Raw genomic sequence first — 15177 nt, 5'->3', positions numbered from 1 at the left:
AGATCCGATGATGAAGTTTGGGGTATCTACTGCTATATTTTGCATGGGTTTTTGATCAACTGTTTTCTCTAAATTTATGTTATAGTTGTCAATACTTACTTCACTCTGAAGGTCATAAGCTTTGCGAGCATGAATGACATCATTTTGGTCTGGCAAGCAGGTCCATTGGTGAAGGGGATGCTTGTAATCCACATCACTAACCAATGTCTGACATTTCTTGGCCAGCACAACTCCCAGCATATCCACTGGGCTGCTGAACTTGGTCTTCCATTTCTCAAAGTCCTTCTTGTATTCTCTGTCACTTTGGACCTTAGCTATATGCATAGACCACATCATCTTGGGGTCATCATGAATGGCTCGGGCTCCAATGTGGTGACCAAGCTGCTTACGATAACCTTCTTTGTATTTGTACTAGAGGGTAGAAAAGATTTGCTATCATAGCAAGCAATAGCTAAAGTCCTGATTTACTTGTTTTATATAATATCACTAGTACTTCAGGAATCTGTTATTTAGTCTGTGTGGGCATGCCCTTTACCGTACTACTGTAATCATCTTTGAGCCTAAGTAAGGTATCAAGCTTTGTGATTCTCCCAAATACATCATCTATTGGCCACCTCCCATAGTGGTGAACCTTGTTGAACTTAAATAGGCTGGTCCTTTGGTGACCATAAAGCCTATTATGGAAGCCATTTAAAGGCTTTTCAGATAGGTAGGACCTAATACAATGTTCATTGTATTGGTGTACCCTTAAAAATATCCTTGGTGTCTTTATTCCATGGTGAGACATTAGAGAAACATTTAGTGAAAAACAGTTAAATTAGGGGGATAAAAAGAAGATTTACAACTAGAGTTCTGGGGGGAAATGTCTAACTTGATATTTATTTCTTAATATTTTGGGGAAAAGGAAACACAAGAGTGGATTAAGATGTAAGAGGGATTATCCTAGATTTGGGGTTTTTCTACTTATAAGGTTGGAAAATATTCTAGCATTTCAGGTGCTTCTAGAATTTTGAGTAAAGGTTTACAGTGACAGATTGACAAACAGGAGAGTGTCCAGAGCATCATAACTGGGCTATTAGAGGAACTAGACAATATACCATAAGAGGACTGATTGAATGAACTGGGGATCTTTAACCTCAAGATGAAAATATGAGGGTATAGAGAGAACAGAGATGATAGTTATCTTCATATATTTGAATGGCTGCTGTGAAGAGGAGTGATTAGACTGATTCTACTTGTTCTTAAAGGTAGAACTCAGAGTTACAGATAGAAGTAGAAAAGAACTAGATTTAGGCTTGATGTCAGGAAAAACTTCTTCATAATTTGTCATATCCTAAAGTTGGATTTTCTCTGGAAGGATGTACTGGGTTTTCCTTGCTGATGGTCTTCCCTGCAAAAGGCTGGATGATCTTTGTCAGGTGTGTTGTAAAGGAGTTTCTTAGTTGGTAATTAGTTGAACTAGATGGTAATGATACCTTTTATGACTGTGATTCCCTGTTCAATCTCACCAGGCACAGAGGGAGGGACATGTAGTTGATGGAAAGACTCTGAATGGAATAGCGTCTAACATTATTCTTAGCCCAGTAAAGCACATAGACCTTCCAAGCTCAAGTATGAACTTTGAAGTAAATGCAACAACATATGGGAAATTTTGGCAAATATATTCTTCATATGGATCAGCCAAGATATAATCCTCAAGTGAGGTGATATATCTTTTTTTATCATTGAAAAGAAGTGTGGAACTATAGTTTTCGAGGCTATGTTTCTTTGCATTTTTTTTTTCAGGCAGGTAGAGTTTGAGAATTTCACTATGCCTACTTATGTTAACTTTAATTTGAAAATTTTCTAGAGTGATGGATGTGTTGTGAGAGCCTGAGTTCCAGTATACATTTGCCATGCTGCAAATACAGGATATTGAGACATTTTTTAGCTAAGGTGATGGAGAAACATTGCATGGATTTACTTACTTCGCTTGCAATATCTCTGGAGGCTTTAGCTGCCCGGATGGGGATGGCATCTAGCCGCAAATCATAGCCTTTCTGTTTGGCCTCTTCCAAGCCAAGTTTATATAGTTTCTAAGATAATGATAAATAGAGGTTTGTGTGAAAAAATTATTTTTAGAAAAAAACTTTTAATATTCAAAACATCAAAGTAGTACAACATAGTCACTTACATCACTGTAATTAATTTTATTCTGCTTTGCCAGTAAAACTTCAGGGGTGTCTGGCATAATATGGATGGTGGTTTTATCTGCATCCCATGCTTTGGTATAGAGACGCTGAAACAAATACAAAGACATGTCATGTTGAATCAAAAGGATGACATAGAAATGAACCAGCCTGCTAAAACACTTTCCTTTTTCTAAGTATAATAATATAATAAATAGGTGTCAGCATCTTTAGAGTGTTCTAACCTGGTAGGGGATAGTAAGTTTCCATAAGATATATTATTAATATTAAATGAAGAAATTTTAAATCATTATGCTTTTACAAAAATAAATATTTCTATCCTTTATTTGCTAATACTAACTTTATGGATTTTTGCTATAACAGACAGCTGTAAGAGATAACCATTTTTAACTCTACTTCTTTTATGAAAGGCAACTCCTACTCACTATTTTACGAGAGGAAAATTCCTTTATGTAGCAGACAGGAGAACATATACTCAGCATAATACAATATATAGAATAGGAAGAAGGTGAGAGTTGGAGTCTGTCAGTTCTATATAGTTTGAAGGTCACAATGAAACTACCTTGGGAAACACTAAAACAATATACTACTATGGTGAGTTCTACACTATAAACCTAGAGAGGCAAAGCAATCTTCCATTTATATTTTTCTCACCACCACTTGTAATCATCTGCCTAAGAAGAATTTAAGAATCCACCTCAGGAATTGCAGATCCTCTTCTAACATCTCTGCAAATGGCTTCCACTCAGAGGAAACCGAGATTCCAAATGGTGGCAGGTCTTCTTCGTTGCCTTCCAGTAGCAAGTTCACTCATTCCCCTTATCACAAGCTCAACATTGACACACAATTTTTCTCCTTTATATAATTACTGTTAATTAAAGTCCCATTTATCTATTTATTATTTGGGCATTTATAAGTGAAAAATAGGCTATGGAGAAAGTCCAGGATGCTTCATAATTTTCCTCATTAAAATGAATAGAAAGACAAATTTCATTAAATGGTTTTTTGCTTTACAAATAATTTTTCATGGAACATACTTTATGTGACAGGAGATAGGTATATTGATGTTTCCATAAATTATACAAAAATAAAACTACCCTCCCCCCCAAATAAGGAAAAAACTCACATGGTTCATAGTTATAGCGTTGTTCTTTGCCAAAACCATAGGCATGGAGTCCATAAGACTAGAAAATTTGAATTTATCTGGGTGCTGACGGTATATGTGGTCACTCAGAATTGAAGTTGCTCTTTTATTCTTCTCATCCTCAAGGGAACCACTAGGGGACCAGCCAATGCCTCTTAGCCACTGGAGATCTGCCTTGTACTGGTTCTGAAATGTTAGATTAAAAACCAGTTAATATAAAAACCATAATAAATTCAGGGAAATATTTTTAAAAATTTTTGTTAGCTTATATTTTCATTCTTTTAGAGACTTTACTTTGAGAAGTTATAGAATAAGTTGCAGCCATTAAAATCACAATCATAAATTGCAAACATCAGAATAAAGATATCACTAAAAACATATATTCTTACCCCAAAGAGCACACTCAAACCATTCTTAATTATTATGCATTTTTAAAACTGCCAACAGAAGATTATTTTGAACATTAGTTGAATGGATAGTGCTTCTAGAAATTTCACCTTGTGAAGAGAAATGTTTGTGCAGTGAGTTGGTTGAGGTGTAGATGAAGAATTACTGACATGGAATTACAGGAAGTGACTTTGAATCCCAGTTCTGCTATTTTTTTACATGTGTGCTAAAGGGCAAGTTATTTAAGTTTTTAGGGCCTTGTTTTCTCTATTTATAATATGAGAAGTTGGGACCAAGTTATCTCTAAGGTCCTTTCCAACTCCAAATGTCACAATTATATGAAAACTAGGGCCGTTGTGTTAAGCTCTTGAAAACTGACCCTACCCCACAGTGAGGTGATGCCCATGGAAGATAAAAAATGCAGAGAAGTGCTTTGCTATTGACCAGTCAAAAACTTAAACTTACATCACTCTGAAGATCATATGTTTTCCTGGCATGTACAACATCATTCTGGTCAGGTAGGCATATCCATTGGTGCAAAGGATGTTTATAATCTATGTCACTGACTAGGATCTGGCATTTCTTGGCCAGTACAACCCCTAGCATGTCCACTGGGCTGCTGAATTTGGTCTTCCACTTCTCAAAGTCCTTCTTATACTCTCTGTCACTCTGGATCTTGGCTACATGCATGGACCACATCATTTTGGGATCATCCTTTATGTCACGGGCTCCAATATGGTGGCCGAGTTGCTTACGATAGCCTTCCTTATACTTGTACTAGGAAGAAATAAAGGAGAAAGCAGGTCAGAATTATTACCACCATCTGGCAGATTATAGATAATTTTAACTCCAGGAGTTTATTCAGAAAGCTTGTAAATTTACTGATTTCACAGATTTGTTTCAAGGAGATTCAAGTTTGAATTCAAATTTCAAATGTGGATCAAATTAAAATATACAATTGTACACATGTCAAAAACTTATCAAGGACATATTCTCCTTTCATATAACATTCCAGAACTATAGAGGCATCTGTTGTAATGGGATACTCTTTAAGAGATTTGCTTTAAGCTTAGAAATGATTTGAACAATTCAACTAAAATGTCAAATCATAATCAAGTTGGTACAAAGCGAACATTAAAACTTACCTCGCTTGCAATTTCTCTGGATGCCTTGGCTGCTTTGATTGGTATGGCATCAATAGGAAGATCATACCCTTTCTTCTTCAACTCCTCATAGCCTAATCGGTAAAGTTTCTATTGAGAAAGGAACATAATTATTTTAGCAAATGCTGTCCTGAAAAATCACTTATGATCTGGTGGAGCCAAAGTGATAAATTTTTTCAGATTCCAAGAAAATAACATGGATGAGACAGAGTACTCAAGTGAAAACTGGAAATGAATAAATTCCATTTTTAACATTCTTAGTTTAAAATGAAAGACACTATGCTCATCTATACATCAATGAAATATTATTTTCCTTATTAGTTTTCAGTGTCTTATAAGAGGTCTCATAAGGAATCAGTAACAGTATAGAATTAAAAAATTTTTAAACATGAGTAGTGTAGAAGGCTAAAACCATATAAGCTCTGAATATAACCAAAAGGCTGCTGAAATATACTACTTAATGTCAAACAAAAATTATATGACTGTTTATAAAAGCAAAGTGCTCTTTGCCATTTTTGAACAGTTAGATTTGTGTGTGTGTGTGTTATTGTTGCTTTAAAGAATACAGAAGAAAATTGTGAGTTGAAGTTGCTATTTCAATAACAACTTCTCGCATAATTAGTGTGTCTAGACTATATTTTAATGCATGCTGACCCTAAATTCTGAGCATGGGAAGCAGTTACTGGTTTAACATTTTCATGATATTCATATGTAACAAACAATACATTTATTTGGACTGCCCTGAGATATTACATGGGCTCAAAGTTTGGTCTATCATGTTTTAGAATTTTCATCACAAAAATCATTCTAAAAAATTGAGGTTTAGAATTCTGGATTTGGGAAAATGACAGTGGTATTCTATTTAAGTTTGCTTACGTGTTCATCTTTTGCAGATGTCTCATTACTTCAAAACCAGAAAGCACAACATCTTGATATGGGGAAATCAAGTTTCCTAAGTATTTTATTAATTAATATACTTTAAAAATTAAAATTAAAATAAAAACATATTAAATTAAAAATAAAAAACAATTGACTAGTCTGGCAGCAACTTTAATGATTAATGAACTCATGAAAAGTACATTTCTCAAACTGAACTTACATCACTTGTGTTGATCAAATTTGCTTTTGCCAAAATGATGTCAGGTGTATCGGGCATTATGTGGATTTGTGTCTTATCTTTGTCCCATGCTTCTCGATAGAGTCTCTAGAATGAGGAATAAAAGATTTTCTCGTAAAAACTAATAGAATATTAGATAGTTATATTAATTTGTCAAGCGAAATTAACACATTTGAGCTAAACAGAGACATTATTAAGAGAAATGCTTTAGCAGAAAGGAGAGATATATTTTATTTCTTGACTTTTAAACCATAGTTAACCCAGGACAATAAGAATACTGGGCTCAGAATCAAAGTCCCCAGCTTAGATATTGTAGGACACCAGGCAAATCACAACCTTTATGAATTCTATCTGTAACATGAGTAGGTTGGGCTAGATAGCCTACAAATTATTTAACTCTTATAACAACCCTCATAAAAAGTGCGATTATTACTATTTCACAGATGAAGAAACTGAGATTAAGTGTCTTGCCCAGGGCTACCCAGCTAGTGTGTCAGGACCACAAAAAAGTCTTCTTAATTTTCAGGTCAGCCTTCTAACTACAATAATGTGTTGTCATTTCTATGCTTGCTATAAAGACTTAATAATATATGTCAAAATAGATTGAGTTGAATAGTAATCAACTTTAGTCATTTTCAAAAATAACCAATGTATTTCTTAGCCCTGGACTTGATTATCTAATAAGTTGCCCACAGTATGGTATGGGTAGAAAGCATGTTGAATTCAGAGTTAAGATATCTGGATTCTATTTTAGCTCCTCCACTAGCTAGCTAGGTGATCAGAAGCAAGTCATTTAGCCTCAGAGTGTCCCAGGCAACTACTTAAAACTGTAAACCACACAGTAATTGTTTAATCTGCGTTGGTACAAAAGTTTTACAAATCAAGTTTTTGTATCTAGTTTCCTCTTATAAAATCAGATCGAGATGACTCAAGTCCTTTTTGTCTCTAGAATCCTTTAAACCTAGCCTTTTCTCCTAGCTTCAGAATCACGGTGTAGTTACTCAACCTCCTGTGGTTCTAGGATTAGGCTTTTGGTTCAGATATTTAAAAGAAACAGGTGTAGAAGGGAATCCATACTGCTACCTTGCCATTTAAAGAGTCAACGAGTTGGGTTGGAGGTGGAAATGAAAACCATAAGTTCTTAGAAATCTGACTCAGACAAAATTTGTCTCTATTTTACTAAATTATATGCATATAAGTCAACTAGAAGGACTTACAGTTGTCATTACATCAGTTCCCTCACATTTGTCTTGAGTAAGAAAAAAAACAACCCACTCATTACTTGATTCAGAATGTGATGATGAAAATATTCATTAAAACATGCAAGTATGAAATATCTCTCTCCAAAATATAATTTGTCTCCTAAAGCAACTCACATCACTTCTGTTTTTGGCATTTGTCTTTGCCAAAACTATGTCCATGGCATCAGGAAGACTGGTAAATTTGTTCTTGTCTGCTGGTTGCCGGTATTTCTTTTCGCTGATGATCTCTGAAGCCTTCTTGTTCTTTTCAGCCTCCAGAGAACCCAATGGACTCCATCCTATCCCTCTGAGCCATTGGAGATCAGACTTGTACATGTTCTGTGAGGGGACAAATCACATTCAACAAGGCGTGTTATTTTTCTTTTATAGTATCTTACTGAACTTTTTTCTAGCATGCATCATAAAGTAAATACCATTAATAGTTTTGTTTGCTTTCTCTTCTATAAAATAACTAATCCTTTGAAATGTAATATTTTACTTAATATAATAACAATAGCATTTTATAATGTTTTCATTAAATGAAACTTACTTCACTCTGTAGTTCATAGACTCTTTTAGCTTGAATAATAGCTGTCTGATCTGGCAGACACGTCCATTGGTGTAGGGGATGCTTGTAGTCTACATCACTGACCAATGTCTGACATTTCTTGGCTAAAACGACTCCCAGCATGTCCACTGGGCTGCTAAACTTGGTCTTCCATTTCTCAAAGTCCTTCTTGTATTCTCTCTCGCTCTGCATTTTGGCCACATTCATAGATAGTACCAGCTTAGGGTCATCTTGAATGCTACGGAATCCAATATGGTGGCCTTGTTGTTTACGGTAACCTTCCTTGTATTTATACTGAAATCACACAATATGATTTTGAAAAATTAACACAAAGACAAAGCAAGTTCACTCAAATCTCCTAAGTCTGAATGATGCCCTCTTCTTCGAAGTCTAAATATGTGGAAATCTCTCTATACTATGTTAGTAAGTCACATAAGTATTTTGTGTGGGGTATTTAGTGATATAAATGGAAACAGATGACCAAGGGGGATTGTGGAGATATTTAGGGGCATCTATTTTTCTGACATAGCAAAACCTAAGTAGAGCCAGAGGGATAGACTAGACTGTCAAAAAAGCTTATCTAGATTACAGGAAGACATGTCACAATATCTGTCATGGTATACTCATTGAAGAGAGAGGATTGAGGGACAGCTAAGTGGCTCAGTGGATAGAGTACCATGCCTGGAGATGGGAGGTCCTGTGTTCAAATCCAGCCCCAGACATTTTCTAGTTGTATAACCCTGAGCAAGTCACTTAATACCAATTGCCTGGCCCTTACTGCTCTTCTGCTTGGAACTGATATATAGTGTTGATTCTAAGACAGAAGGTAATGGTTTAAAAAGAAAAAGAAAGAGAAGAGAGTGCCAGATTACAGAGTGTTTATGTAGATCCATGGCTTCCTGAAGAGAATTTATTAGATCATCAACATTCATAGCCATACCTGTAGGACAAGACTTCTTAACCTGGAATCTATGAATTTTTAAAAAATGTTAGTAACTATATTTCATTTTAATTGGCTTCTATTTTATGTAACTAAAACATTATTTTGGGAAAGGGTAAATAAACTTTACTGACTACTAGAAGGGGATGACATAAAAATGCTCAAAAATATCCACTTTAGTATGATTTTAGGCATTCACAAAAAAGAAGCACACTTTTTACATAATTGTAAATGGATTTTTTGTAACTAATTTTGGTTTTAAGGTTTCTTGTTCAACATTTTCTATCAATAACTCTAAATGAAGACACAGAAGGGAAATATATTAAATTTACAAATACCACAAACCTGGAAAGAATAGCTAATGTCTGGATGTCAGAAACGAAGTATTTTTAAAGGCTAAAATTTAGATTAGAAAAATAGTCTTCCTGAATGTAGTTTAAATAATTATTGTTGATGGCAACTGTTCATGTAAAAACCAGTCATAGTTTCAGACAGAGGTGATGGAACAGCATTTGATATGTTACTTACATCACTGGCAATGTCCCGTGAAGCTTTGGCTAATTGGACTGAGAGTGCATCAGGTCGGAGGTCATAGCCTTTCTTTAATGCTTCTTCCCATCCAAGTTTATATAGTTTCTAAAATTAAAAGACATTTTTTGTTATTTTCTCTTGATTTTAAATAGATTTTTAAAACATAAATATAATTAAAGAAAGCATAGCCATATTCTAGCATCTTTTATAACTTGGAAACATAGGATAAGAGACCATTTGGGCATTTCTTTAAAATCATTTTTCATAGTCTCAACATTCAGTAAATATGCATTTTCATTTAGTTTCCAATAATTTTACCCAGTCTGACATGAGCTTGAAAGGCACATTATAGTCACAGGGAACCTTTTTTTTAAACCTACAGTTATATAAACTTAAGTATGCACTTGTTTTCTTCCCAAATAGAATATAAAGTTTTTGCAGGCAGTGACTCTTGGATTCTATGTGTGTAGAGGTCATTTTATCCCACTTGAAACAATACCTGGTACACAGGAGGCATTTAAGAAATATTTGTTGATTGATTCCTTACAGTTGTTTTGACCATTATTGGTGAGTATGCCAAAATATTTCATTATCATCATTGAGGTGTTTTTTTAAACCCTTAACTTCCGTCTTGGCTCCAAGGCAGAAGAATGGTAAGGGTAGGTAATGAGGGTCAAGTGACTTGCCCAGGGTCACACAGCTGAGAAGTGTCTGAGGCTAGATTTGAACCTAGGACGTCCCGTCTCTAGGTCTAGCTCTCAATCCACTGAGCTACCCAGCTGCCCCCTGCCATTGAGGTTTTATGACTGGAAATAGCAAAGTGTGAAATTAGAATCTCTGAGAGTCCTAAGTCAGTTCATCACTTTTGGCTGTGTCTATTATTGGAGCAAGAAGAAAAAGGATAATTTAAAGTACTTTTTCTACTATTGCTAAGCAACTTCTCAGTTCAAGATTTGGTCACAGAGATTAAGGTATGATCTGATCAAGTGATATATATGATAAATTGATAGCAAAAATATCCTTTTGAGGGGCTAGTCAAATTTATTTATGGGAGCTATATTGGAGTATGTAAAAGTAATTAAATTGAATTTTTTTAGTACTTTACTTCTTTTCATTCTATGTTTCTATAACATGTCCTCAATTAAAGTAATCAATATTTTTGACAAAGTCTAAAAAGAAATTTTTATACTTAACATCAAGGAGCTTTAAATATCTTTACCTGGCTATACAACGTTTGGTTCTGCTTGGCCTGTAGAATATCTGGTGTATCTGGCATAACATGAATCTGTGTCTTATCTTTGTTCCAATCAATAGTATATAAATGCTAAAGAGAAACAGAATAGGAAAATCATTAGGATAATCATATAGGGTGGGGAGGTCTTTTTTAAAAGTTTCATGTCAACATTACTTCTATTTTTAATTCCTTTTTTCTTTTACTTCACCCTTACTTTCCATCTTAGAATCAATATTGTGTATTGGTTCCAAGGCAGAGGAGTATGTATAACAATCATATAATAAATAATCAGTTTTGCATTAAAATTTCATCAAGGATAAGGGTAGATGAAGAGGAACAGGTATTAGAATTATTGTCTACCAATCAGGCTTCTTTGCATTATATTCCCTACCAATAACTCCTCAGCCCCTCTAACCTCATGCCAATCCAACTTTGGAATTTTGGGAGGAAGAATAAAAAGTAGGGCAAATTTTAAGGGAAAAAGGCAAAGTAATACAAGAGAGAGGAAAATAGAAGAAAAGAAGAGAAGATACTCTGGATTAATTTTCAGCTGTTTATAAATGAGAATGATATTAAAGGATCCAAATGAAGAACAAGAGTTCTGCCAAAACATCCCTTTCTTTCTACAGTAGGTTTTTTTTTTTGGCAGGATGAACAAGAGGGGAATTAATTCAGAATGAATGAAATGTATTTTACCTTGTTCATGGTGTGTGCATTCTGTTTTGCAAGCACCATGTCCATAGAGTCACTCAGTTTCTTGAATTGAAAGTTGCTAGGGTGCTGACGGTATTTCCTGTCACTCGCATATTCAGTAGCTTTCTTGGCCTTCTCTACTTCCAGAGATCCCGCTGGACTCCAGCCAACACCTTTGTACCATTCGTTGTAGTCCTGTTTATATTCATTCTATAAAGAGAAGAATAAAAAATTCTACCTTACCTTTGCCCATCCTTTGATACAAGAATTTGTCTGCTTAAACAGAAAGATGCCATCTCTTTTCATATCTTGGGATCAACAATCCACAACCCAAAAGGAAATGGATGCTTACTTCACTTTGAATGTGATTCATATTCCTGGTCAGTTCAATGTTCATTGCATCAGGAAGGAGGATGTACTTGTGAATCAAATGTTTGTAGGCAGTGTTGCTTATGTTGGCCTGGGCATCCCTGGCTGCTGTGACACTGAGCATGTCAGCAGGAGTATGGTAGCTGGTTTTGGTATTCTCATAGTTTTTCTTATATTCCCGGTCAGACTGCATCTTAGCCACTTGCATGTAATGGACTAGTTTAGGGTCATCTTGAAGATTACGGAAACCAATCATCTTGCCCTTCTCTTTTTCATAATTATATTTGTATTTATACTGTGAAGAAAATAAGAAATATGTCAGAGAACTTCTCCTGAATAAAAATCAAAGCAAAAAGGATATTAAACAATGCTAATTCACAGGGTGATGAATGAGGCATAAAAAATGGAGTTTGTCCATCTGATTTTTCTTCTGGAAAATCTAAGTCAGGGCAACTGAATGTCGGGTAAGGACCTATTCTTAAGGAATGGATCATCATAACATTATTAAATTGCTTTTTTGGACTCTATAGAATGCAGGACTCTTTAATAAATGAGTTTCGTTCATTGAAGATTGATGTATCAATTTATAGACTTCATAGACAAAATAGAGGAATTTAGTGCATGCATAGACAAGATGGACTAATTGACTTCTGGAAACACTGAAGAGAAACTGTGCCTGCTGACAATCTTGATGAATTGTGATTGTAGGGAGAAATAAAGGTTCAGGTGATTGTTTTCATTTAGACTTACATCACTAGCAATATCTCTGGAAGCTTTGGCAGCAGTGATAGGAATTGCATCAGTTCTGAGATCATATCCCTTCTTCTTCGCCTCTTCCAAGGAAAGTTTGTATAGTTTCTGTAAAGAGAAAGAGATATTTCCCCCCCTAAAAGATGGGAAATCTTCAATCTTAAAAAAAAAAGAATTATGCTTAATGGGGTCCTTTTTCTTTTGAATAGAATGCTCTAGTGTTGGTGTGAAAGTTGCATAGGATGAAGGTTCCAGAACATTACAGAATATGGGGAATGGAAGGACCTCAGAAGCCAAATGAACCATCTCTGCAACATTGCAATAAATGGTTACCCAGCTTTTGCTTTAAGAACTACTTCCTCCTGGGATGTAGCAAAATAGGGACATTAATGCATTGCTGGTGGAGTTGTGAATTGATCCAGCCATTCTGGATGGCAATTTGGAATTAAGCCCAAAGGGCTTTAAAAGACTGTCTGCCATTTGATCCAGCCTTACCACTGCTGGATTTATACCTCAAAGAGATCATAGGGAAAAAAGACTTGTACAAAAATATTTATAGCCATGCTCTTTATGGTGTCAAAAATTGGAAAAGAACATGTATCATGTAACCATGGAAAACTTCTCCTCTTTTTGTCCAACTGTAATTTCCTCTGAGCTACCTAAAATCTGCTTCTCTCCAATTTCTACTAAGGGTTCCTAATTCTGCCCTCTGGAACTGAGCAGAACAAGCCTTCAAGCCTTTGAGGACAGTGATTATGTCCCTTCAAAGGATTCTTTTGTTCAGGCTAAATATCCTAACCAATCTGCCTCATATGATCACCTGTTACCTTACTCTTCTGATCTGACTCCCTTAGACATGTCTAGTAGCATATTAGTGTCATTTACAAAATGTAGCATCTTAAACTAAACTTGATACTTCAGAGATGTGGTCTGATGAGAGAATAGGATAGCAGGACCTGGGAACTCATAGGTTCTAACATGAGTGTCATTAAAAGACTGAAATTAGAAGGAAGGAAAGAAAGAAAGAAGAAATAGAGAAAAAGAAAGAGGAAGGAAGAAAGGAAGAGAGGAATGAAAAAATAAAATAAAATAAAAAGAAATGGAGAGTGAAAGAAGGAAGAATAAGAGAAAGAAAACAAGGAAGAAAAGAATAAAGAAAAATATAGGAAGGATGAAGGAAGAAAAAGGGTTCTCAAAAAGTCGTCTAGTTCAATCTCATTTTTATCTTTCTGTTGAAAGAAATGTAGCCCAGAGAGTATCAGCTATTTGTCAAAGAACATACACGAGTGTCACAGGTTGAATCAAAAACTAGGTAGCAATACTACTGTATTGATGTCATATAGCAAGATCAAAATTAAAGGACAGAGAGAGCAAAATCCATATATTCAGTGATACTTCAAACCAAACTAATAATGTTTTAATTGGTTCTTTTAAATATATGGAATTGTGCGACTCTAAGAATGTCAGTGATTCCTAAACCTCATGAAAGGAATCTCAACCAAGGAAAAATTTTTTTGGAAAAGAAAAATTATGTACCAATTCCAGTTAGGCAAAGAGAGGAAAAAGAAAATATCCATCACTATAATATAAAGTACGGCATTTCCTCATCCTAGAGTCCTATTCTGCCTTTCTTTTCAACTTGTGAATTTTACCCAGATGAGCAAATTCAGTTAAAAGAAATGAAAGCTCAGACTTATACCTCCTCTTCTCTCTTATCTTCTCCTGCTGCCAGTGTTCCTCCTTAGTGTTAAAGGAAATTAAGCCATAGATTTCTATTGTCACACATTTGTACTGCCACTTTTTCAGAGTTTTAGATCTCTATGCATCTCGGCCCCATTCCATCATCAATCCTACATCCAACTAACAAGGAGGATAAACACAGTATGCAAAAGGACATGGTTTTTTATTTCCTGACTGGAATACCATCATCATCTTCCTTAGACACAGAAGTCTTTACTAAAAGTTCAATGCCTCCTTTTATATCCTTACAGCATCACCTGAGAGCACAGTACTATGTATATAATAGATGCTTAATAAATACTTGCTTATCTAATGAATCAGTGAATTAATAGATTCTAATAGCAAAGATAGGGAAAATACATTTGGGACAAACATACTTACATCACTCATGTTAATTGCATTTGCTTTTGCCAAAACAATCTGAGGATGATCCGACATGATATGAACTTTGGTCTTATCTGCTTCCCAAGCTTGTTTGTAGAGATGCTAGAAAACCCAAAATTAGTGAAATTAGAATCAAAAACCTCTTGGAGAACACTGATCAGTGCAGTGACAAACCAAGATCTAGAGGACCAGAAATGAAACATGATATTCATTTTCTGAAATAGATATGATGGATTCAGGATGTAAAATGAGTCATACATTTTTGTACATGCCCAATGTAGGAATTTGCTTTGCTTGACTGTGTCCATTTGTTACAAGGGTCCTTCCTTCCTTCCTTCCTTCCTTCCTTCCTTCCTTCCTTCCTTCCTTCCTTCCTTCCTNTTCTTTCTTTCTTTCTTTCTTTCTTTCTTTCTTTCTTTCTTTCTTTCTTTCTTTCTTTCTTTCTTCTCACCATATCAGAGTACTTCAGTTGGTAAGAGCAGGTTCTCTGCATGCCAACATCTGCACAGTGGGCCATAGGGCCCCCCGACTCTCACAAACTATCATTTGACCCCTCACAGCAACAAGGCACTTCCAATTCATGCAAGGTAAGTAGTATAGAATGGAAGTTGCATTTATCTCATTATAGTTCTTAAAGCATTTCCTACATCAGTAATGTGGAGGATTTATCCATAGGTCACTGCTGTTTCCCAAACTTAATTAACTGTCACTGAGTCCTGCTCTTCAA

General features: G+C 35.2%; 1 protein-coding gene across 1 annotated transcript in view; it reads right to left on the bottom strand.

The window, feature by feature from the left end:
* The window catches only part of NEB (nebulin), a 235194-nt gene that overhangs the window by 138716 nt on the left and 81301 nt on the right, over positions 1-15177 (bottom strand). The window contains exons 47-61 of the mRNA XM_044669878.1: positions 14448-14552; positions 12327-12434; positions 11560-11871; positions 11211-11417; positions 10500-10604; positions 9278-9385; positions 7792-8103; positions 7377-7580; positions 5983-6087; positions 4866-4973; positions 4186-4497; positions 3316-3519; positions 2174-2278; positions 1968-2075; positions 100-411 (exon numbers count right to left, since the gene is read on the bottom strand). Coding sequence (XP_044525813.1) covers positions 100-411; positions 1968-2075; positions 2174-2278; positions 3316-3519; positions 4186-4497; positions 4866-4973; positions 5983-6087; positions 7377-7580; positions 7792-8103; positions 9278-9385; positions 10500-10604; positions 11211-11417; positions 11560-11871; positions 12327-12434; positions 14448-14552 — 2715 coding nt within the window. The remainder of the gene's footprint in view (positions 1-99; positions 412-1967; positions 2076-2173; positions 2279-3315; positions 3520-4185; positions 4498-4865; positions 4974-5982; positions 6088-7376; positions 7581-7791; positions 8104-9277; positions 9386-10499; positions 10605-11210; positions 11418-11559; positions 11872-12326; positions 12435-14447; positions 14553-15177) is intronic.

This window comes from Gracilinanus agilis, chromosome 3 (assembly GCF_016433145.1).
Source record: "Gracilinanus agilis isolate LMUSP501 chromosome 3, AgileGrace, whole genome shotgun sequence".
NCBI lineage: Eukaryota > Metazoa > Chordata > Mammalia > Didelphimorphia > Didelphidae > Gracilinanus > Gracilinanus agilis.
This window is presented reverse-complemented; position numbering and strand designations above follow the sequence as displayed.